The sequence below is a fragment of the Epargyreus clarus genome, unplaced genomic scaffold (assembly GCF_041222505.1).
Source record: "Epargyreus clarus isolate Ecla_fem2 unplaced genomic scaffold, WU_Ecla_fem_2.2 ptg000012l, whole genome shotgun sequence".
Classification (NCBI taxonomy): domain Eukaryota; kingdom Metazoa; phylum Arthropoda; class Insecta; order Lepidoptera; family Hesperiidae; genus Epargyreus; species Epargyreus clarus.
This window is the reverse complement of record NW_027332220.1, coordinates 6,252,666-6,276,651: the sequence shown is the minus strand read 5'-3', so window position 1 is coordinate 6,276,651 and position 23,986 is coordinate 6,252,666. Positions and strand designations below refer to the sequence as shown.

The following is a 23,986-nucleotide window of genomic DNA, read 5'->3' as shown; positions in this document are numbered from 1 at the left end:
GTCCTACCACCTTCAGAATGGAATATCTATAAAACCTATAAATGAGACCTATAAATGCGTATGGAACTAAAGAGCCGCAGTTTCACTTCGAAAGAGCCGCATATGGTTTGTGAGCCGAAGGTTGCCGACTCCTGCCCTATAGCAACTGCACCCGATCTACATTTTCATTCTGAACTTAATGTTCTGTTTCCGTCACTAATTTCATTTCCTTCTATGAATTTCTTTGTTTAGTTACTGTATTTTTAACTCCGACACCAAAGAAGTTATGATTTACATGCCTTTGTTTGCTTTGTGAAGTCTAAATTGTTTATGCTCAGTTTAATGTACGTTTAATCCCGGCTTAACAAAGAGTAATTTTTACGGCTTTATTTCTTTTGTGGTGGCAACTGTGTCTCTATGATTTACTATGAATGTCTGCTTGTATATCAGGCTTTATTCTAATAACTATCAAGCGAAAAACGGTAGAACCAGGACGGTAGTTCCATTTGAAGTTGGTGACGATGTTCATAGACGGCTGTGATCACTTAATACTTATTACTTGATCTGTACCCTTACCATGAGTTTTCAAAACATCCCACAATTGTACGTTACGTTTACTCAATCCAATATTCTGTTCCGTTTGCTTCAGTATACTGAGTAAAAAGAGTTCGCAAAAAAGAGAGACAACATAAAGCGCCATTTTGACAATTTAGACATTTAATGTTACGTTACTGACACTATAGTTCTGATACAATCCGCTAGGGGCGCTGATTGGCAATTGTATGGGCAAATACGTAAACAAATACCAAAACAGTCACGTTTGTCAAAACGTAAAAACTCATGGTACCCCTTACTGATAGAGCTACTTCAATCATATATATAATTGGCCAAGTGTCGAACTTGCACAGGGAGGGTTTCGTACCACCCAATTTCCATATTTTTTTACTGTCAGGAGTAGCATATGTTATGCTGTTAGGCGTAGCCACATGCTTTGTGAAAATTGTACTGCTTACTGTTCAATAGATAAAGCGAAAGATGCCGAACAATAGCCGTTTCTAGTATCAAGATCTCTATTTAAAATCAAGATTTTTTTTTGTTATAGCGGCACTATTACACAATCTGTAAAAAAAACATAAACAAATCTGTTACGGTTCATCAGATAGAGCCCCGTGACGGACTAACAGCCAGCGGAGTCGTAATAGGGTTCCGTTTGTACCCTTTGAGTACGAAACCCTAAAAATGGCCTGCATAGTTATTTGCCACTTCAATACTATTAATAAAAGCTAAATGTATGACAGACATCCATCATACGAAACTACTTACTAATATTAGGTCGCTCATGCGTCATTCTATTGAGCTAGTGGACATGAGAACGATGTCACGTACCCTTTCATGTATGATTGATGCGGTTTCCGCAGAAAATTTGCAGATTCAATTGACATTCTGTTGGATTCTTCCTGATGTATTGATCTAGCTATGAATGACGCAGCTCGGCACACAATTCTGAATATTGATACACTATGCTGAAAGTATGTTTAGGAATGTTATTTCACAGGATACAAATATAAGTAACTGTATTTAAATTCAGTCCGAGGTTCAAATCCCAGGCTCACCCCGCCTCTGAGATTTCAAAGTTATGTGCGTATTAGAAATTAATTATCGCTTGCTAAACGGTGAAGGAAAACATCGTGAGGAAACCTGCATACCTAAGAGATTTATAAAAAAATCTCAAAGGTATGTGTAGTCTACCAATAAGCACTTGGCCAGCGCGGTGGACTATGGTCTAAATTTCTCTGATTTAAATCCCTCTCTTTATGAGAGGAGCCCCGTGCCCAGTAGTGGAACAGAAATGGGGTGATGACGACGACGACGTATTTAAATTTGTTGATATCACATGTACTTCGCACATGCTGTAAATATAGTACGAAATAGCACCATTTAGCTGCAAATAATGGAGGATTCAATCCATATTTATAAGTAAAACAGAAATTTATCTGCAATTGATCCTCCCTTAAGTTTTCAGTTTCCTTTTCTTGGAGGACTAAGCAAGAATGCCTCCCGTATTTATAATTATTTACCTTTTCCTTCAACAAAGAAAACAATATCTACAAATAAAGTTTCGTGCAAATCTAAACACACGTGCGGTGGCGGAAAATATAATATTTTCCGTAGAATTAGTGTCGGTGTCGGCTAAATGGCAAAGTTATATTTTATATATAAAGACATAAGACATTTTGTTTAGTAATATTATTTAGTGACACGACACTTGTCTTACACGTGCAACGTCTCTACTCAAAAATTGAAATTCTGAAAAATCCCACGACGGTAAAAATGTAATTGATAAAAGGTTAAAATAATTTAAAAAATCCCGACTTAACTAATTTGTGGGACCAGAGATAATTAACGTAAAAAACTTTCATGTAAGTTGACTAGATCTCTGACAGAGTTGCACACATAAACAGCAAAGTATTCGATTTCATAGCACTTCCCTACCTATTTGGTTCTCGAAGATGGGATAACATTGGTATTCAACTCCCTAAAACTTAATACTAACGTAAGAAAATCTATCGAGGGCTACAAGACAAGGCAGAGTGATACCACCGCTTCTAATCACAGGGATTTTCCCACCTTTAATCCTCCTTTGCACAAAACAGGTCTTCAAATCGTCAAGTGGAATGATTACCGAAAGAATTGCTTTCATTGAGCGTCATCGCCGCGAGCGTACAAACCTCGGCTTTGATGGCTTGGAAGTAGTGATGGCGATCTGACATCGATTCATCGAAGAATCTATTTTTTGGACCAAAAATATCAGACTATTTTTCATGCGGAAAAAAATTAGACTATTTTTTGGACCAAAACAAATTCTTTTATTCGATTTCTGGTACTGAATTAATATTTCATCCTGGAAAATCGATATTCGAATTTTCTGTTTAGATAACAATCATAAAATTATTTACTTGATATTACTTGAATTTACTATAATTGTACCTCATTTAAAGAAATATAAGTTATTACGCAAAAAATCGGTAGATGGATTTGTACTCAATTTCTTTTGTCGCTCCTCAATTATAGGTAAAAGAATTAAAAAAATACTTTAATGTAAGTAATTACAAAAACAATTTAAATTAGTTTAAAACTATAATAGATCGCTTATTATAGTGGCAGTGTTTTTTTCTATGGTCTGGTTTGTAGTTGTAATCGAAAATACGAACTTAAAAACCAAATCGAATCGAAAAATCGGTTCTTTAGGGCTTGATAGTTTATCAGACTTCGAATCGAATCGTTTCAAGACTCGATCTTTTTCGGAAAGAATCCCATCCCTAGTTGAATACAACCGAGCCTTTGTGGTCCCGTATTGTTGGGATGTGGAGTTCCTTTTATATTTTACTTTACACAACGTTGAAAGGGAACCACAATGCGTACGCTCTCGAAAAAATGTCTCAATCCTGCGACTTACGGCTTATGCTGCGTAATTTTAAATTAAAACTTTTCGAACGACGTTACGTACTTTCGACGAAAAGATTCGGTACAATTATTTTATGCCTTATAACTTTTTTAGTACAGGTAGATTTTTTTACAAAATAATCAATATTTTTTTAAGCTGGTTGAACCCCTTTTGTGATTCGACCATGGAGGCACTGACGCGACATCTATTTCTGCCTATTAACAGCAATGTAAAGTGCTGCTGTGTTCTGCTTTGAGGTTAAGAAAGACATACTTATCCAGGGCGTTCCAACTTAGTCCTTAGGGGTAGAAACGCATCTGTGTCCTATCTCGGATAAAAATCTAATCCTATCTCGGATGGACTATAAATGTCCATGGGCGGCAGTAGCCACTTACCATCAGGCGGACTGCGAGCTCGTTTGATTCTTTAATATTGTTTCTATATTATTAATAATTAGATTTAATCACTATGTTTTCATTTACCATTTGAACAATTGATAATTAATTACGAATACGCACATAAATTCGAAAAATCAACGTCGAACCATGGGCTATACGTGTGAGAGCGTATTTCAAACCATTAGGCTCCCTTTACTAAATATTTATGAATTTACCCTCGACTGATATTGGCGCCCCATACTCCGTGTATAATAAATATAAACGCTTTCTACACTCACAGCCCCACACTAGGATTCCCTGTATCGTGGGTGCTATGGACACACACATAGACAAATACACAAACGCCCAGACCCAGAAAATCTAAATTCATCATTTAGAAATCTGTCTGGCCGGGGATCGAACCCGGGACCCTCTGCGCGTCAGACCGGCATGGTGACCGCTCCGCCACGCGGGTCGTAATAGGATTAGGCGGGGGCCATTTGCTTTAATCTTGAAACAGTCTTGCCTAAGTCCTATCACAATATACTGGGAACCAATAGGAAATCGCCGAGCTACCTACATGAAAACTTACAGGACGTATCGAAGCGCCTTTCTATCGGGATATTGTAAAAGTTAATTAAAGCTTATTATACGTGAAGTCGTTCGAGTCTCGTAGCACTTCGTAGCGCTTTTGCTGTGCCTTTACTATTAAATAATATATATGTACATTATAATAAACGACCAAGTTAACATATTTGGACACCACTGCCACACGTATTTCTACCTCATAACAGCAGTGTTAAACGCTCTTGCGTTGGTTTCACGGTTGTGGTAAGGGAGACAGACTTTTCTGAGGCGTTGCAGCTTAGTCCTTAAGGCTAGCGGCGCATCTGTGGCCGACCTCAGGTAGGAATATCTAATCCCATCAGGGGTTGATTATAGATGTCTATGGTTGGCAGTAGCCATTTACCATCAGGTGGACTGCATGCTCGTCTGCTACACCTGCTCGTACATTATATATAAAAAATAGGATAACTTTTGCTACTTGTACTTGCAAGATACAATATACGAATGCAAATATCAAAAATGCTGCGTATATTCGTTATACAAAACTACACACACCTATTGTATAAAATCGAATATAAAATTTCCTCCCGCATCTATTAGCACTTTAGATAACATTGGCATGACATTTCGGTCCATTAGCAAAAAATTCCACACTATTTCTTTAGAAAAATATGATATAGTTGATAGTGAAGTACATAGATTAGTAAAGATACTTCGCCGCCTTGAAATTGAATGAAGCCGCAAATGGCTTATTATAGTAAGTTCTTTTTTTGAATTCTTGACAAATAAAAACATTTTTAAAGAAAATTTACGAATAAATAACTAATACTGCGTAATTTTCATGATAATTAAATAATTTAAAATAATAATTTAAAATATTTTAGGGACATTTTAGCACGGAGACGTGGCAAAAATTTTTTACGCAACTGTTTCAATTCTTAAAACTGGGTACATTTTCTTGTTAGGAGTGAGTAATCTTTACTAATCTATGGTGAAGTATAAAAAAATATGACGACACACAACTAAAGCTAGTTACTCGTATGTGTGTTTAGAGGGACGGAAACGTACCCAATATGTCTCGTGTATTGATTTAAGAGGTTAATTGAGGTCGATTCCCGTATGAGGTGGCTGTGTTTATCTTAGAAACAGATTTCTCGAAATACCAAACGTGAAACCGATACTTGTACAGCTTCTTGTAATTTGATTATCATAACGAAAACATAAACAAACATACAACAAAAATAGACAAAATAAATAACGTAAACAAATATACTCGTATATTCATAAACATTATTAGTTTGTAGTGAAATCAATATGTAAGAAGTATGTAATGATTTTATATAAATAAAAAATAACGCTATCTATTTTCATAGACTCACACTAGGATTTTTCCTGTGTTGAGGGTGACATGGACACACACAAAGACGAAAACAGAAAGACAGTGACCCTGAACTGCTAAATTTATATTTGAGATGTCTGACCAGAGATCGTACCCGGAACCCATGCGTGTCATACATAGTTAGGTAACCGCTTAGCTACGCAAGTCGTCTAATTTATTTGATTGTAGTAAATCACGTGTCCTGTTATCTTTTTACCGTATGAGCACAGGGGGCCCTTACCCAGGGCCTCCGTAAAGACAAATATATTCGCTTACACGTCACACTTAGTTTTACGTTCAACATTATTTTGTTGACTGTCAAGGTTTTTTAATTTTCCTTAAATTATTTCCTATAAAAGAATATATTTTAACCTAGTTGAAATATTTAGTGGAAATATATGCTTAATTAGTGAACTTCGTGGTGTGACTGCAAAAGTTCCATCTTGCTTTGTATTTAAACACGATAGCAAACTTTGAGGCATCTAAATTTAACCGCAAGACTACCTATTAAGACACTAACTAATTAATCTAATTTCTTTATTTTGTTGTTCACATATTTAGCACAGCACCTAAATATATCTTCGGATATTTATTTACGGTAACAGTACTAAGCACTGTGTTCTGGTTTAAAGAGTGTTTTATAGAGGCATAGTTTTCCGAGGCATTCTAACTTAGTTCTCAGGGGTAGCGGGGCATCTGTGGCAGATCTTAGTTAGCAATCTAATCTCATCTGAGGTTGATTATAAATGTCCACGGGCGGCAGTAGCCACTTACCATCAGGTAGACTGCATATCTACTCGTCTGCTACTCCTATTTTGTTTTAAAGTTTATCTAATTATAAGTGGGACCCCCGGTGGCCGTCCTCGGCGCTGCGTAATGGACTCCGGGATCTCCAGAGGAACGCAACCGGAGTCCTCTTAGCGCGTTGCCCCGTCGGGCTCCGTCCAGGTGAGAATGCCGCTCGCCACACCGTCTGTTGTACACGACGGTATGCGACCATCCATTCATACATACCGCCGTCCTTCCCAGGGTTGCTGGCCGGGCGGTTTGAGCTCCCACTCTTGCCGCCCGCAACCCCGAAAGCCCCTTTTAGTCGCCTCTTACGACAGGCAGGGAATACCGTAGCCCTATTCTGGTCCCGGAACTACAGGGACAGATAAGTGGAGTGGGACCTACCGCCCATGATTTATTATAACAACCCTACATAGGATTACTCATATAGATGTGGCAACCCTAATCTCCCCTAGTTACCATACCTATTGCGTAACGATAACGATAATCAAATACAATTATAATAATTGCTGATCTATGAAAGCCTCAAATACCATTGAACGTGTTTATTGAATTGATCATAAAAGCTTATTCAGAAACTGCATTGGGAATATTCCCGCAGTTCTAATAGGGAATTAAAAAGCTTTTAGATTTAACAGTTACTTATATTATTTTCTTACCTAATTCCCTAATCTTTAACTATACAAATAAATAAAATTTGAGTGTCTGTTTGTAATGTAAAAAAATAGCTTTTTACTAAATTCATATGAAATTGTATACGGTACTTATAACAAGAGCACAATTATTAAGGCTTTTCTTTTCTTGTCTGTTTTCTTTTTCTTTCTTCTTTAGTTCTACTTTTACCGACAATTAGTTGATGTTATAAGGCGTTACTTAGACTACTTTTATTTTAGAAAAAAATTAGCGCAAATAAATCTATGATATCTACAAAGAATTTACTTTTTTAAACGCGAGTAAAACCGCGGGGCACTGTTCGTCTTTATATGTATATACAAATCATATTTCGAGTGTTTCCCGATATCTCGATGGTTTGACTAGAAATTTTACACAACGTTGCATTTCTTATAAGAGGGATTTTATTTACTTCTTATTCTGAAGTTCCCAGGGGAATAGAAACGGATTTTATATTTTCTGCCTCAATAAATATTATGTCATAGAGCCATAACAAGGCATGCTAATAAGTTACAACGTTTGGTAAAGGTTTTATTACGTTATGATTACCTAATTTATTAATTAGCGGCGTTTATCAGAATAAACCTGTATTTATCTATTTAGTATCCGGTTTTAAATTCTTACATAAAATATAAGGTAAAACATTTCTTAGTCATTGTAGGCTTGTGCCTAACGTCAAGAGCCTTTTCGAGCTGTTTCTATGTGCCTGCGAGCCAGAAACTCTCCCATAATTTCCCAGAGGTATGTGGAGTTTATCAACTAGTCCTTGATCAGCGTGGTGGACGTTCTCATTCAAATGTTCAAGCATTCTTCAAGATTTTATCTCACGAACGCTCGAGATTTCTTTTCACAACTCTCGGGCTTTTCTCCAAATTACTTATGGATTATCATAAGATAATTCTATCTATTATGACAATCTGCGATTTTATTCATGAAACATTTTTTCCTATCAGCAATTTATTAAATCTCGGCGCCTATGCCCGACTCTTGTTTCGAAGATAAAAGTATATTATATATATACATAACCATTAAAATTATATAAAAAATGAAACTATATAAGACGTACGTACCTACGAGTACATACACCTATTACACAGGTCCTAAGTAAAATTCAAATGTATTTTCACAAGTATTAAGATATGGTTATAGCGTATGTAAATGGAAAATAAGAAAAAGAAAACTGAAAAAAATGTTACATTTTTCTTTATAAAACGAATGCGAAGAAAAAAGAAATCACATGGGAAAATTATAATAAAGATACATGTTGTAATATTATAAGTCAAAGTAATGTAATTGTAATGAGTTAATGTTATTAATTAACACGTTAAAGAAGAGTCAGGTTTCTGGCTGCAGGCTTTACCATCATACAATTTAGGTACGTTTTTTGATAATATTTCATTTTCAATTTGTGTCTGCCTGCGTTTAGGTATGAAAACAAATGAGCCACATCGCTGTCTCTGTGGTGAAAATGTCAGCCAGTTTGGCCACCACGGACTGTCTTGCCGCCGCAGTGCTGGTCGCTTGTCGCGTCATGCGTGTGTCAACGATATCATCCGAAGGGCCCTTGTTACCGTCAACGTGCCGGCTTGCCTTGAGCCGAATGGTATTGCACGTGACGATGGCAAGCGGCCCGACGGTATGACTCTCGTTCCCTGGAAACAGGGGATGTCACTTGTATGGGATGCGACTTGCGTGGATACGCTGGCTCCATCCCATATTTCAGTGACCTCGACGCATGCAGGTGGTGCGGCAGAGGCGGCTGAATCTCTGAAGCGGCGCAAATATGCAGCCTTGGAGGGAGGGCTACATATTTGTGCCGTTTGCGGTAGAGACACTGGGTCCGTGGGGGCCAGAAGCACGACGGTTCTTCAAAGAAATGTCGTCGCGTCTGGTTGACGTTTCTGGAGACCCAAGAACTGGTGCGTACTTTGGCCAAAGAATAAGTTTGGCCATACAACGTGGCAACGCGGCCAGCATTCTTGGGACTCTACCAGGAGGCAGTGATTTGGACTCATTGTTTTATATTTAATTTTTTATATTTCCTTATTTTTTAATATTTCTTTTTTGTTTAAATTATATTTTTTGTATATATTGTATATAGATTTATAGTTTGTAAATAGAAAATAAAAACACTGAAAAGTCAAAATAGAACATACTAAATTAAAAAAAAAATTAACACGTACAAATGTAAATCCTGAAATGTTTTCGCAAACAATCGCTATTGTTCTGATATATTTGCAATTAAGCGATCCTTTATTGAACTCTTCACAATAGGACTAAAATGAACAGAACACTTCTGTGACAATAATAGCTTATTGGTGCTCTTATTGATTTTATGGAAACCCTGTGGTTTGAGTAATAAAATAAACGGTTCTAAGAATTGACGACGATTGTTAGTCTATTACGGCCTATTTAACCTTGCTAGGCTTTCAAGGCATCGCTTTTGGTTATTTATAAATGTTCAAATATTTGTCTGGTTATCACAAGGCTTTAGTTGACTTGCGAAATATCGTACATTATTAAAGTAATATGAAAAGTGTAAAGTAATTTAGTATCCGTATTTAAAATATTAGTACTAAAATTACAAAATTCTCTAAATCTAAATCTAAATAGGTAGGTAACTAATCTATTTATTAATTTATCATTTAAGTCTTCCGCAACTCGCCTACAGTTATTTTTTGCTAAAAATGTAAGCGGCAAAGTTGTTTTATTAAATATTTTTGTTTTTTTTTTTTTTTTTTTTTTGTTTGTATAAAGTACCAAGTGACTAACAGGTACTTTATATTAATTACGATCTAGCCTAATTTATGACTAATGAGTAATTCTACGCTAACTTAAACTGCTAAATAATCATATAATGAAGGTGGCGTCCTCTGACACTGCACTTCTTTGTTTTAACACATAAGGGAGTAGACACATTGTTCTTGTGTTCTATAATGTTCACTTATCACTATTTCACTAACACTACACTGTGTCATGTCACAAGCTCAAAGGGTTTAGTCCGTTTGAGTCTTCTCACTAGGTCCGTTGTATCGAGGAGCTGGATAGCCTCGATATTAACGTGATGATGAAGTCTTTTTTGATGACCTTCTACAAGGTCTACTTTAAGGTCCCGATGTAGATCTTCATTTCTTACATACCAAGGTGCATTTACAATACTCCTAAGTACTTTATTTTGAAATCTTTGAATAATTTCTGCATTACTTTTTTTGGTACAGCCCCAGAGTTGAATACCATATGTCCATACTGGCATTAGGACTTGTTTGTATAATAATAACTTATTGTATGTAGACAGCGAGGAATGTTTCCCAAGCAGCCAATGCATAGCTCTATATTTCAGCTCTAGCTCATCCCGTTTTTTCTTGACGTGAGCTTTCCAGCGCAGCTTCGCATCAAGAGTCATGCCAAGATATTTGGCTGTATTTGCGTATGGTATAGGTGTAGTATTTATATATATAGGTTGATAGTTATTATGCCTATTTGTAAAGTCGACGTGCACTGATTTGCTTTCATTGAGCTTCATTCGCCACTTTTTCGTCCAGTTAACTACTCTGTTGATAGCTAATTGGCATTTCTCCGCTGCTTCAGCGTGATCATTCCCAACAGCTAAGATTGCAGTATCATCCGCAAAAGTTGCAAAGATGTTGTTTTCTGTTTCTGGAATGTCACAGGTGTATAAGAGGTACAGGACCGGCCCCAATACACTGCCTTGTGGTACTCCAGCTTTTATTTGCTTGAGATCGGAGTATGCTTCTCCTTGTCTCACTCGGAAAGCTCTATTTGAAATATAGGATATTAAAATTTCTGAGAATTGTTTTGGTAGCATTTCTCTTAACTTTAATATCAAACCTTCATGCCAGACTTTATCGAAGGCTTGCGCTACATCTAAGAATACTGCGGAGCAGACTTTCTTCTCTTCTAATGATTTCTCTATTGTATTGGTAATTCTATGAATCTGATCAATTGTGGAGTGTTTTTCTCTAAAACCAAACTGATGGTCTGGTATTATTTTTTTATGTTTTAATATGGGCTTGAGTCGCTTTAACAATAGCTTTTCAAAGACCTTCGACATTATAGGTAATAGGGAGATAGGTCTGTATGATGCAACGTCATGTGGTGGTTTCCCCGGTTTTGGTATCATGATTACTTCAGCAACTTTCCATAAGTCTGGAACATATTGGATTCTAAATGAAGCATTAATTATGGTAGCTAATTTTACTACAGCTTTCCTCGGAAGGTTCTTCATAACTTCCCCTGTGATCAAGTCAAATCCAGGAGCTTTTTTTGGATTAATGCTGCGCTGTATCTCTGTTAGTACTTCTTTTGGCGTTACAAGTTTAATGTCTTGCTCTATCTGCTCTATACAAAGTCTATTGTGATCACTATAGTCTCCATCATTGTGTTGGAAGATTTTTTCTAGGTGAAAGGCAAACTGTGAAGCTTTTTGCGTATCATCAATTACCCATTTTCCATCCTTATCTTTAATCGGGGGAATCTGCTTGATTGGACGTTTTAATCCTTTGGTTGCTTTCCACAATGAGTAGTCTGTGCTGCGATCATTTGTTAGGCCTTTTAAATAGGTTTTCAGGGTATCGTTATTGAATTGTTTAATTTTTCTCCTAAGTGTTTTTGTTAGGTTGTTCAGATGTTTCTTATCTTCAGGAGACCTAGTTTGGTGCCATCTGTTCCTTTGTCTCCGCTTTTCGCTTATAAGATAGATAATTTCTCTTGGATATGTAGGACGAGTAATTCTCAACCTAGTTTGTGGTGTATTTTCCCAGGCTGTATTTTGGATAATTTTGACGAATCCATCGACTTCTTTATCTATTTGTTCCGGAGTTTTAAGGGGAACATCCAAATTTATATTACGAGAAAGATCTATCTTGAAACTTTCCCAATCAGTTTGTTTAGTTACTAGGCCTATCTGACTATTTTTATGCACAAAGCTTTGATTTAGTGTCAGAATAATTGGTGAATGATCCGAGTTCATATCGTACGAGCCCTCAATGCTCATGATACCTCCTGATATATTTTTGTATATAAAAAAATCTATTAGATCAGGAACTTTGTTAGGATCAGTGGGCCAATATGTGGGTTGTCCTGTTGATATAACTTCACAATGAGCCTCTTTTAAGGCATTGAATAGTTCTTTGCCTTTGGGAGTTGTTAATCTCGAGCCCCAGTAGGTATTTTTGGCATTAAAATCACCACCTAAGATGAATTTTTCGGTTAAATTATTTAAAAATCTTACATACTGTTCTTTCTTTATGGAATATCTAGGTGGGCAATAGATTGCTGCAATAGTTATACGGTAGTCTTTAGTTTCGACACCAATAGCCACAGATTGAATATCATGTTCTTGGTGCTTAAATTGTTCGTAGTGACACAAACTTTCTTTAACGATAACAGCACTTCCACCTCTAGCGCAATTATCTGGATGGATCGCGTGGTATACAGCATACCCTTTAAATTTTATGTGTGTCTGTGAGGTGAAGTGTGTTTCTGAAATCAAGCAGATATCTATATTTTTGGTATCTAGGACTACTTGAAGTTCGTACTGATGTTGATGTAGCCCGTTTGCGTTCCATGTCATAATTTTTAGTATACGACCCATTATAATTTATTAGTACGTGTGATAATATCTTTCTCTATTTTATTGAGCCGTTCATTGAATGTTGTCATGAACTTAAGAATTTGAGTTAATTTATCTTCAGTTTCTTTGTTTGTAATCGGATTTGACTGTTGTTGTAACTTTTTGTTGGATGCTGCTACTTGAGCATAAGATTTCATTGTGACTTTTCTGTTTGGTTCCTGATTTTTTATATCAAAAGTGACATTTTTGTCAGTAGTTTTTAGATACCGCTGTTCTGGAATTGTCTGCAGGTTTTCACTTTTTCTTGGCTTCTTATGATTTTTGTTTTTAATTTTTTGCATCTCTTTTGCCACGATGCATCCTCTATAGTTCGCGGGATGAGCTTCGCCACAGTGAATGCATTTAGCTTTAGCGTCTGCTGGTTTCTGACATTCCGTAGTAAGATGTTTGCCAGTACATTTGACGCATCTTGGTTCTCTTCCGCAATATTTCTGTGTGTGACCATAGTTTTGGCACCTTTTACATTGAGGAATTAATTTCGAAGTTTTCAGTGGATGAATTTCCACTTTACAACCTAAAATCGATTTTATATTATAAACCTTGTTAATATCTTCTTCATTATTAAACGTAAGCATAAACATGTCAAGTGGCTCTTTATTCTTCCATCTTAGCTTGTTTATAGCTTCCAAAATTTTAAACCCTTTTTCTTGTAAATCTTCCACGATTCTTCTCGGATCACATGTATGGTGTAATTTTTTTGCAACAACCCGTATTGGCCTCTCACGTTTATTTTCATAAGAGTGCCATATTAATTGTTTCTCAGACAGACTTTTTGTGAGTGTTCTGTAGCTGTCTTCGTTAACGGTGTTAATTTTGACTTTATCCTTACTCATCATTTTAACACTGAAGGTATTCCCAATAACATGTTGAGTAAGAAAATCATAAAAATTTTGATAGTTTATTATACCATCCACTATAATGGGTGGTGGCTGAGGAATCTTTTTAATTTTTTCTTCTGGTGCCATTTTTTCGCAGGCATCTTGTTCGACGGAAGTGGGTGATGTCGTTAATTTCCGTTTCTTTCGGCTTTTCTGCCTTATCCACTCCGTTTCTTTAGCAAGTTCCTCCTCGTCGGTAGAGTATGCCACCGGACGAGTTGGCTGCTTATTGGGAATGTTCTCATTCCCCTCTGTATTCTTCTGGGCTTTCAACTCTGTGATCTCTAGCTGCAGTTGAGCTATTTGGCTCTTAAAGTTGGTAATAATGCTTTCGAGATTTTCTCTCTCAGCTTTTTCTTTTTTGTATGCTTCATAGAGCATATGTTCAGTATCTGTTTTTATTTTCAAAGGAGATTGCTTTGCCATACTTACGACAAGTGTAGCTGCACCTTAATATTATAAAACAATCGGTTATAACACCTTGCACTTTAACTGGGTCATCGCAACGAACGCGGCGCGGCCGGCGGCGCGACGACAATGTTATGATTCGTATGCACTTTCTGCTCTTATTTAGAGCACGCGAGCAACACGACTGATTTTGACGGAAATCAGACAATCACTGAAATATTTTTGTAAACTTAAATAATATTATTGCCTTTGTATTTCATCCACACAAAGAGATGTTAAGATTATACTAATTAAATCTAAATTAAAATGGAATCTTTTCAGTAATCATTGTTCTAATAAAGCTTCCTTTGACCCAATTTTATAAAGGCGGCTTCATAATTAATAATTTAAGTCATTATCCTTTTTTTACTTAAAGAGTCAGGACTAAATATGATAAGGTCATATTTTTGAATGACTTTTGTATTATTAGTTAAGATTGGTAACGGGTTCGTTGGCATATTTCTCTCTCTCGCGGTGGACTATAACCTAATCCTTCTCATTCTGAGAGGAGACCTGAGGATGAAGCATCTTTATATTAATAATAAACTTACTCTTTCTTGTTATTATTCTTGACAATTTCAAATTGTGTTTTACCGAACATTCAGTCTCAAAGTCTCAAAAATAAATAATTTAAATTACCTCGTCTTCGTTACAGGAAAGTCATTACGACTGGAGCGAAACCGACATCCTATCACACGGAGTGAGTGGTCTCAGTCTCAACCGGACCGACAGCATTAACCAGAGATCTCTAGCCAACTTAAAACGCACGAATAGCAAAGGCAGTGCCTACAGCTTGCGTAGTATACGAAAAGAGGCGAAACCAACTCAGGTGGAGCGGCCGCCAACGATCCCAGACGCTGGCTTCGGCACGCTGGAAATTAAGCTGGCGTATGACAACGGCACGTCGTCTCTCGCTGTGACGGTCCTCAGAGCCAGAGGTCTAATTGGTATGGACATGACAGGTCTGTCGGATCCGTTTTGCAGGCTAGAGGTGGTACCTAGAGGTAATTTTGTATGTCACTTTTTATGTAGTCCTTGTGTATTTTCTGTTTTCTCTTATTTTTACAGCCTCGTTTTCATTTATAGTGTAATTTAGTTTACCTATATCAAAAAACTCTGTCATGATATTGTATGGTAAAATATACATAGATTATACACAAATAGTTAGGTCGTCAATTTGACATATAAATATTAAATATGAAAATGTAGTTTATTAAATTTTGCAAAACTGTTAGGATAATTTTATTATAATTAATGATGAGTCTCAAGTTTTCTTCCCATCCATTGCTTTCGCACAAATGGGCATAAGTGTAGGAACTCTCGGAACTAGAAGGATTTAGGCTAATGTATTTTTTCCCATTTAATTTATGTTTCTTTAAAATTGGTTAGTGTTTACTGCCACTCAGGACATCGAAGAAGAATCCAAGTAGGATTAAATTAAAGTCCTACCTCAAATTGGCTGCAAATACATTATTGCCTATGACGAATATGTCATGTCATGAAATAAGTGTCTCTAACTCACTCCCTCAAACGAGAACAGAGCAGTAATTAATACTACTGTTATAAGACAGAAATAGGTGTGACGGTGGTGCATAGCGGAGGTTTCATCAGAATTAAACAAGGGCTCCTGCATCTTTTTTTACAGAAGGATCATACTCCAACAGACTCCGAACTAAAACAGTTCACAAGACGAAGAACCCGGAATTCAACGAGACTGTACATTTCTTCGGGATCACGGAGTCAGACCTTGATGTAAAGTCACTAGAAATCTTCCTATTTGATGATGACAGGTACTTACTACATACTGAAGTTATTTTTGCTATATGTTTTATGTGTTAATATTACATTACATTACATAATTAAGTATTTTAATCACAATTAAAACTTCTTTTGAATAATAAAAAATTGCATTGCATTGCAGCACTAAGCATCACTTTTTAAGATTTTTTTATGGTTTCCGTTTCATTTTTATGTCGGGTTAATCTAAAGAACTAATTATCTATGCTGATTTTTAACACACATTAAGTAAATATACCTAATAAGGTACTTAAAAGAAGAAATTTGTTAAGATATTTTTATTCCAAAATATTTAAGAAGGTACAGATACTTTTTGTAAATGATGTTGAAAAATAATAAAATACCGATAGAGTATTATCTAAAACCTTCTTAGCAATAAGTTATAAAGTTACGGCCAATAAAATTTAAATAATTCTAATTACCAACAGTTATTCAGCAATAGCAATGTAGCAAACACAGTTAAAATAACAGTAAAATGTAATAAGTAGTAATTAAAACAAAGTATACAATTGTACACGGTTTCTAAGCGGTCGTAGGGTTAATTACAGCTTCAGGGTATTCGCACATCAAAGAAAAATAATAGAAATAAGCAACATACAAAAAGCACTAACTGGTTTTACACTTGAAATTATCTCGTTTTTAATTTGTTTAGAGAATTTTTAAAATATTACAAACCCGCTACCATTCTTTGCATTAATTTTTTATGTAGTTCGTTATTAAGAGAAAAGCTATAAAATACTGTATATACTCGTAGTAACAAGTATCGCCTTAATAATGTTCCTAGCTTTTTGAAAAATGTATCCTTGATAACTTTATACAAATACAAAATTATTTTTAGACCAGAATCTACAATTAAAAATATCTATCAAATAAGTATGATTGTGGCCATGTAAATTTCAGAATACGTTGTAAAGTGCTGCAATTGTATTGATATGTTCTAAACTTTAGTCTATTGTTAAAAATTTCTCTATTTAGACATAGAGTATCTATGTGAAAATAAATATTTTAAAAAATCATGGAAAGGGATAGAACAAGCGCAATTGTTTAATAAAAAATATTTCACCTACAAAATTATAACAGATACAAATAATAATATAAAAAACAGATACGGCTGCGACGAAATGGGCTCCGCGACAGTCGCCCTACGAGAATGCCTGAAGTCCCCCGCTCAGCTGCGTCTAGCACTCTCAGGCTCTACCAACTCTGAGCCGGTCGGCCCGCGTGTGCTCCTCGCTTTGTGCTACAGCACCAAGAAGAGGGCGCTAGTGGTCACCATTTGCAGAGGCGCGGACCTACCGCCACAGGACAGTAATGGATATTCCGATCCGTTTGTTAAGTTGTAAGTATTTTATACAGGCTTTTATTAGTTGTTAATAATTATAGAGTTATTTCCCTCCACAGTGGAGCGGAAGCATTATTATACACGTATAATACTAAAGTTTTACACTAAAGATAGCAACGGTGCATTAAATCCTGTAGGTCTGTGTTTCAAGGTGTTTCAGATGCCATAATATTGAAGAAATCGTACATTTCCCGAATAAAAAGGAGAAATAGTAAAATATTGGGTTGTTATAACTTGCAACACACTTGTCTGTTATATTATTTCGTAGTGAATATTTACCATACATTCAACATGTGTTATTAATTTCATAACATACGCAATTTTATTTTACAGACATCTAGATCCAGATCCGTACCACAAAAAACACAAAACATCGATAAAGTGGCGCAATCTAAATCCCGTTTGGAACGAAGAGTTTCTATTCGAAACCCGTCCGACGGAACTTTCGCGCCAAAACCTAACATTGACAGTTTGGGATAAGGACTACGGCAAACCGAACGACTTTCTAGGCAGCCTTGTTTTGGGTTCCAGTAGCAAAGGAAGAAGATTAAAACACTGGATGGATTGTATTAAATTCCCCGATCATCGCCATGAGCAATGGCATTCTTTAACCGACACCCAGCACATTTAGAAAGAAAATAATAATTACTATAACCCCTCGCTTATATACATATAATTATGCAAAAAATGTCGTCGCACAAGAGCATTAAAATACTTAAGTAGGTAGACATTGGTCGAATTGTTTTAAAAATGTAAATGTGAAACGAGTTGGTGCTTGTATGAAAATTTATAATCTAGCGAAAATATATTACTACCTACTTCTTGAGTACTCAAGTTATTGATTGCTACGGTTTTCAATCCCGAAAAGAGACATAATTTCTAGAACAGTCTTATTTTTAGTAACTAAACTGCTTCTAACTAAATGCTTCAAGATTTCTGACCCCCCTGAAGCCAGATTAGAAAATCTTAACCTAATATACTTAAATGTATTATTTTCTAATACTGATGGTTAAAGTAAAATGATCATACACTTGATACAAAATATTTGCTAGTACTAGTGTACCTACATCGTAAGCATTTTAATTTATGTTAAAATGTTTTAACCATTTGGTCACGTTCCAAAATTAACTATTTATTAGTATACGTAAAAAATGCGAAAATATGATTCATAACAAAACATGGGTTTTGAAATAACTCTTCTTATATTTTAATATATTATATTATCTTGTAAAGTACTTATTAACAGTCAGTCTCAATACTTGTAAGGTAAACATTGTCCATCTATTATTATTATTTATTACTAATGTTATGGAATTTCATCGACATTATTTTTATATGTTTTCGTTATAATGTGCCAAATGTTTATGAATGTTTCTTGAATTATAGGTTTAATAAATATGTATGACTGTTAGTAAAATTGTACTTATTGAATATCATGTAATAAAATAGTTATTTTTCAAATAAATCATTTTTGTGTTTATAAAAACGTTTATTTTTATGCCAGTACTATTAAAATATCGAAATATTTGATCTCCTCCTTTCTATTATAAATCCATATTCTGCAATTTGCTTAAACCCGTCAGATTAAATCCCAAAAACAACATAAAAAGGTTTGGCAAAAAGACTTGAATTCAAAGCTTGTCCTAGATGTCTAAATAAAGTTAGCAACTGACTGAGTAAACTTTTGACATAAAAGAACCGTGTGAAACTTTCATGGAACAGTAGACTTTGAAAGGAAACTAAATTAGATATTCAATTAAAATAGGAATGTGAAATATTTTCGTGAAGCAACATGGCATTTCTATGTCCTGTGAGAATTAGAAGGGGCAAGAAGAAGAAATGTAAGTAAATCGAGCTTACTTGTGAAAACTTAGCGAGTCATTGACCTCAAACTTTCTATATAATTACAAATATATAAAACTAGTAAACTCATTTCAACTCGTTTTGCTGCACAAGAACCCGATATGATGTCCGATCAACTCTGACCGTGGGAATATCTGGATGAAAACAACCTATTCACTCATAAACTTGTGGACTGTAGACATGTTTCGTGTTATGAATTGATGGTAATGCAAAATTACATTTAACATATGATATTCGAAATTCGATGTTTTACAAATTTACAAAAGTTAGTGGAGTTATATCTTTTAAAATATTTATGCAACATTTTGCATGTAATATACAATATTAACTACACACATTACAATTATTAAAATTGTACCAAGTTTAGTATAATATTAATTTATAGATAATAGATGCTGCTTATTGAAAATAAATACTAATGAATTTTATAAGGTTGAAGAACATTAATTAGTCCTTAAAATAATGATTTTATTAAAGTATTTTCACTTTTTTTTGTAAACCAATACCTTCTAAATCAGAAGTTTTGTTTTAGTATAAAACTAAATTAAAATAGCATCAATATTTGCAGTATTTCAATTCTTACAATAATACAAGCAGTGGAAAGACATTCAAAGCTATATAAATCCATTATAATCAATTTTTGAGCAGTGAATCAATGAATAATAATTAAGTAAAGAGAAATTGTGTTTTAATATCTTTATATATAGACAAAGTAAAATTTTATAGCGATTACTAAAACATAACATTGTTTTATAACAGAAACCAGTTACAATTTTCGTTTATATTATAGCAAGCAGTGGTGACTCAGAAAAGGAGCTGTCCCGTCCTGGCTCAGGTTTGAGTCCCGGGATGGGCCGGATCACAGGTTCTGCCAGCATTGAAACATTAGTCAGGGTTGGGATTGAAAAAGAACATGGACTAAGTCCAGATTCTAAAATGGTGGTCTTGCATGACTTTGCACCATGTGTTGATGATGAATTAGAGGTATGTCTTTAGATTTGGCTCCTCATGTAATTGGTAGATTTTTTGTCATTAGACAGGAGCATTTGCAAACTAAGAGGAGACAGGCAGAAGTGGTCCACCCTGGGTATTTGGTCCTCGGGGCCTCCAAATGTTTACAAGATTCCTTGTAGACATTGCAAAATTAGACCAACTTCTTAGACTGGATGCCTTATTCAATTTTCCATCCCGGGCTTTAGTCATAATTTCCGCCCCGGGCATAGCTTAATCTGCCTATGGATAGGAGTATCAAACAACATTACAGCCCATCTTATAGTAAGCTGTTGGTGCTGCTCACAGATATAGAAAGGTTCTAATTGAAGCCAATCATAGATGCATTCTTATTCTTTAAAATTAAGATTGTTGCCTCATATGCTAGTCAGCTGGTTCCTAACACCCTGCCAATAAAACAGTGCACTGCTACAAGCCAGAAATTGGTGTGGCAGTGGTCCTGTCAAAGCATACTGGTATTCAACTGTACCACCTTTGTGAATGATATATATTATATGTATAGCTGTGTTATATAGGCAAAAGACAAATTTCAATTAATATGGTATTCCTCACTTTAATTGATTACAGCAAAGCACCTTCTGAAAATCTTTAATTTTTCAGGTAAAACGAGGGCAAATAGTAAACGTACTTTACCGCGAGAATGATTGGGTATATGTCATAGTAGCAGAGTCTCGTAGAGAAGGGTTTATTCCTCACTCGTACTGTGCTCCGTGCGAGCACCATGATCTGAAGAAGAAACTGCCGCGGAGTCGATCGCCAACTGATTTAGCACATAGGGATGTATCACAGTGAGTAATGCTTTCCTGTATAACGTTTTTTTTTACCTGTAAGTGGAGGGTAATGTTTTTCGAGGAAATGTCTTATTCTTTGGCACGCGTACGCTTAGGCGGATTTCAACACGTGAGGTATCATTGGATTTGTCTAAATCAGGGGAATGTCTTATTCTAAATATTTTATGTAGGTACTCCATCAAAAAAATATAGATTAAAAAATCTTTACCATGTCAATCACAGAAGAATTTACAGAACACAGATGCATTTACAGAAGTTAGGGATTACGGGTTTGCTTTACCTGCAATCCCTAACTTAGCTGATGGACCTAAATACAAATCCCTGTTTATAGATATTTTTAAATATGTATTTCATTCATCATGACTGGATTATGTGGAAAATAACAGTCAATGACTTTTTGAACGATTACAAAGAAGACAAAATTAAAATCAGTAAGCAGGTTACAATTGTGACTTGCGTGCCCTTAATACAATATTTGTACTTACAGATTATCACTGTCAGACGGTGCGACAAACGACGGTCACTCAGAGCTAGGCAGCGAGGGGGAGGCCTGCCCGTTCAGCAAGGATCCCTCTGGACGCTACGTAGTCCTGTACACATTCACTGCTAGAGATGAGAATGATGTTGATGTGGAGCGTGGCGAGTTTGTTACAGGTATATCAATACTTAATTTTTTACATAATTCTTTATTGCATCATATATCATATAATCATATTTATGAAAAATATAATCTACTCATGCAATTATTGGTTAGACTTATATCCAAGGTTAAAATGTCGAAAGATGAAGATTATAAGCAACACATTTTAATAATTACAAAATAATAAATAATTTTAATGACAAAAATGTATGGTGTAGGCCAGAGTGTAGGTTTACGGATATCCCATTGGGGCTATTTCAGTTATGTATTACCGCTACATTTTGTAGTATAAAAAAATGTAGGACTAGTAAGTAATAGTAGGACTTATAAGTAATAGTCCAATAATTTTTCTAAATGAATTTCTTATCACTGCTGAAAAATATAGTAACCTCAATATATTATCTTTCCACCCTGTATTCATAAAACTTTGATACTTATTTTTTTGTTTTAGTATTGAATAGAGAAGATCCAGATTGGTACTGGATTGTGAGGAGCGATGGACAAGAAGGATTCATACCCTCTGGCTTTGTATATCCGGCGGTTGTGCAAGGTTTGATTAATTTTGTGTCTTTATTTCATTATATAATGGTGCCAAATACTTTTTGGTGTAGTTGTGATATCATTGTTAACATAATGTGGGCAGCATTATATTGAAAAACAACAATAATTGGAAATGGTTACCTTTACCTTAACAAAATTGTCCCACTATATAGTTTTTCGTGTTGAATTTACTTAATATCACTAAGCTGTGATTGGTTTACTTAACAACGAACTGTAGTGAGCACTGAAGTTTTTTACGGAAATCTAAATATTTACACTAGTTTTGAATACTACTATTCCACAATAACCATATTTTTGAACACTACTATTTCACAATAACCACATTACAAAGTGGATAGTATTATTTCCCGATACCAATAGCAATAGTATTCACAACTAACGCATTGACACGTTCGTCCGGGCCGACGGTCGAACACTGACTCGTAGTCAGCATTCACTTGTGACAGTAGTGAGATATGCTAGAGACAAACTACCCACATTCGCATACACTATATTTAGCAGGGGATCCGAGATCCGCTTGTCAGCCCCGCAACTCTAAATTTTCAAGTTGCTGTAACAGTGAAGGAAAAAATGAAAGATGAGTTCTTTAAAAAATATTTTGTGAATTGGTACAATTTGAAAAAGTATGTCTCCCTTACCACACATGTGGTCTAGCTCTTTTCAAACTGAAAGGAGACCCATGCCCCGCAGTGGGACGACACAGTTAGCACATTATTATTTTTTAAAATAACCCATTGGTTATTTGCAGCAACACAGCAAGATAACCCCCAACCGATACACTCGCCGCCGACAACGAACACCAACACATTGCTTGCCAACAACAACTTGAACAACACTGTGCAACAGGACAGCGATGGCCGGTACCATGGGACCGAACTAGTCATGCTTTACGATTATAAGGTAAGTATTGCAGATTGTATAGTTTATTAGTAAATTAACATTTATTTTTATGTTGAACGTAAATTAAAGAAAAACTCAAGGTATACGAATTCAAGGAAAAAACTTCTCATTCATTCTCTTTTTAACCAAGTGCAGTGTAAAGATAATTAATTTTTATTGCGTTTATAGATTTGTAGTCGGTATAAATATGAAATACATAGTAACTACTTTGACTTATCTCTTTAAACTGCGGTATTACATAAGTTTAATCGTTATTAATAATCAATCTAACCAATGTATTGGCTAATAAAGATCGACTTTTGACAATTATTTTCAATTTCTACAACAACATCATCAACAACAACAACACAACAACAACTTTTTGACAATTTTCTATAACCTTTAAAATGACCGTAATGATTATAATTTTGAAAAATTCCAGGCGCAGGCCCCCGACGACCTGTCGGTGAAGCGCGGCGAGTGGGTGTACGCGGACCTGACGCAGCAGACGGTGGAGGGCTGGCTGTGGGCGCACGCGCCCAAGTCGCGCCGCTCCGGCTTCATCCCCACCGCCTACGCGCGGGCACCGCACACTACGTCGTTGTAGCACACCCGCTTTTTAAACAGTGCCGATCTTTATTAACTTGATTTTTGAACTGAGCAGCGACTTTAAATTATTATTAATCGTTAAGACAATCACGTGGTGAAGATAATATAGTTTTTTATCTGGGTTTTTTAACTAATACATAATAGTTATTTAATTTGTCTTCTCCATAACACTTCTTCTCGATAACGAAACACCTTGTGAAGTGGTGATAGTTGTATTGACAGTCAAAAAGTGCTCTGTAAAGAACCAATTTTGAAAAAAAAATGATTTGATTTGATTTGTCACATATTATTAAAATACATAAATA

General features: G+C 35.5%; 2 protein-coding genes across 2 annotated transcripts in view; both read left to right on the top strand.

Moving 5' to 3' along the window:
* Rph (Rabphilin) overlaps positions 1 to 18,608 on the top strand; it is a 73,426-nt gene extending 54,818 nt beyond the window's left edge. The window contains exons 6-9 of the mRNA XM_073078258.1: positions 14,844 to 15,192; positions 15,834 to 15,978; positions 17,091 to 17,324; positions 17,661 to 18,608. Coding sequence (XP_072934359.1) covers positions 14,844 to 15,192; positions 15,834 to 15,978; positions 17,091 to 17,324; positions 17,661 to 17,958 — 1,026 coding nt within the window. The 3' untranslated portion in view covers positions 17,959 to 18,608. The remainder of the gene's footprint in view (positions 1 to 14,843; positions 15,193 to 15,833; positions 15,979 to 17,090; positions 17,325 to 17,660) is intronic.
* Positions 18,609 to 18,996: 388 nt separating this feature from the next.
* On the top strand, positions 18,997 to 23,755 carry Dlish (Dachs ligand with SH3s). The gene is made up of 7 exons (XM_073078256.1): positions 18,997 to 19,168; positions 19,981 to 20,174; positions 20,802 to 20,989; positions 21,480 to 21,646; positions 22,084 to 22,182; positions 22,942 to 23,093; positions 23,515 to 23,755. Exons 1-7 carry the CDS (start codon positions 19,120 to 19,122, stop codon positions 23,677 to 23,679), a joined length of 1,014 nt encoding a protein of 337 aa, XP_072934357.1. The 5' UTR covers positions 18,997 to 19,119; the 3' UTR covers positions 23,680 to 23,755.
* Positions 23,756 to 23,986: the final 231 nt, after the last annotated feature.

What these genes read in the sequence shown, in the direction of transcription:
- Dlish (XM_073078256.1), top strand. Translation starts at nt 19,120, where the DNA reads ATGGCATTTCTATGTCCTGTGAGAATTAGAAGGGGCAAGAAGAAGAAA. An exon ending in AAGGGGCAAGAAGAAGAAAT is followed by an intron (nt 19,169 to 19,980) that starts GTAAGTAAATCG and finishes TTTATATTATAG; the next exon opens with CAAGCAGTGGTGACTCAGAA. An exon ending in GCACATAGGGATGTATCACA is followed by an intron (nt 20,990 to 21,479) that starts GTGAGTAATGCT and finishes TTGTACTTACAG; the next exon opens with ATTATCACTGTCAGACGGTG.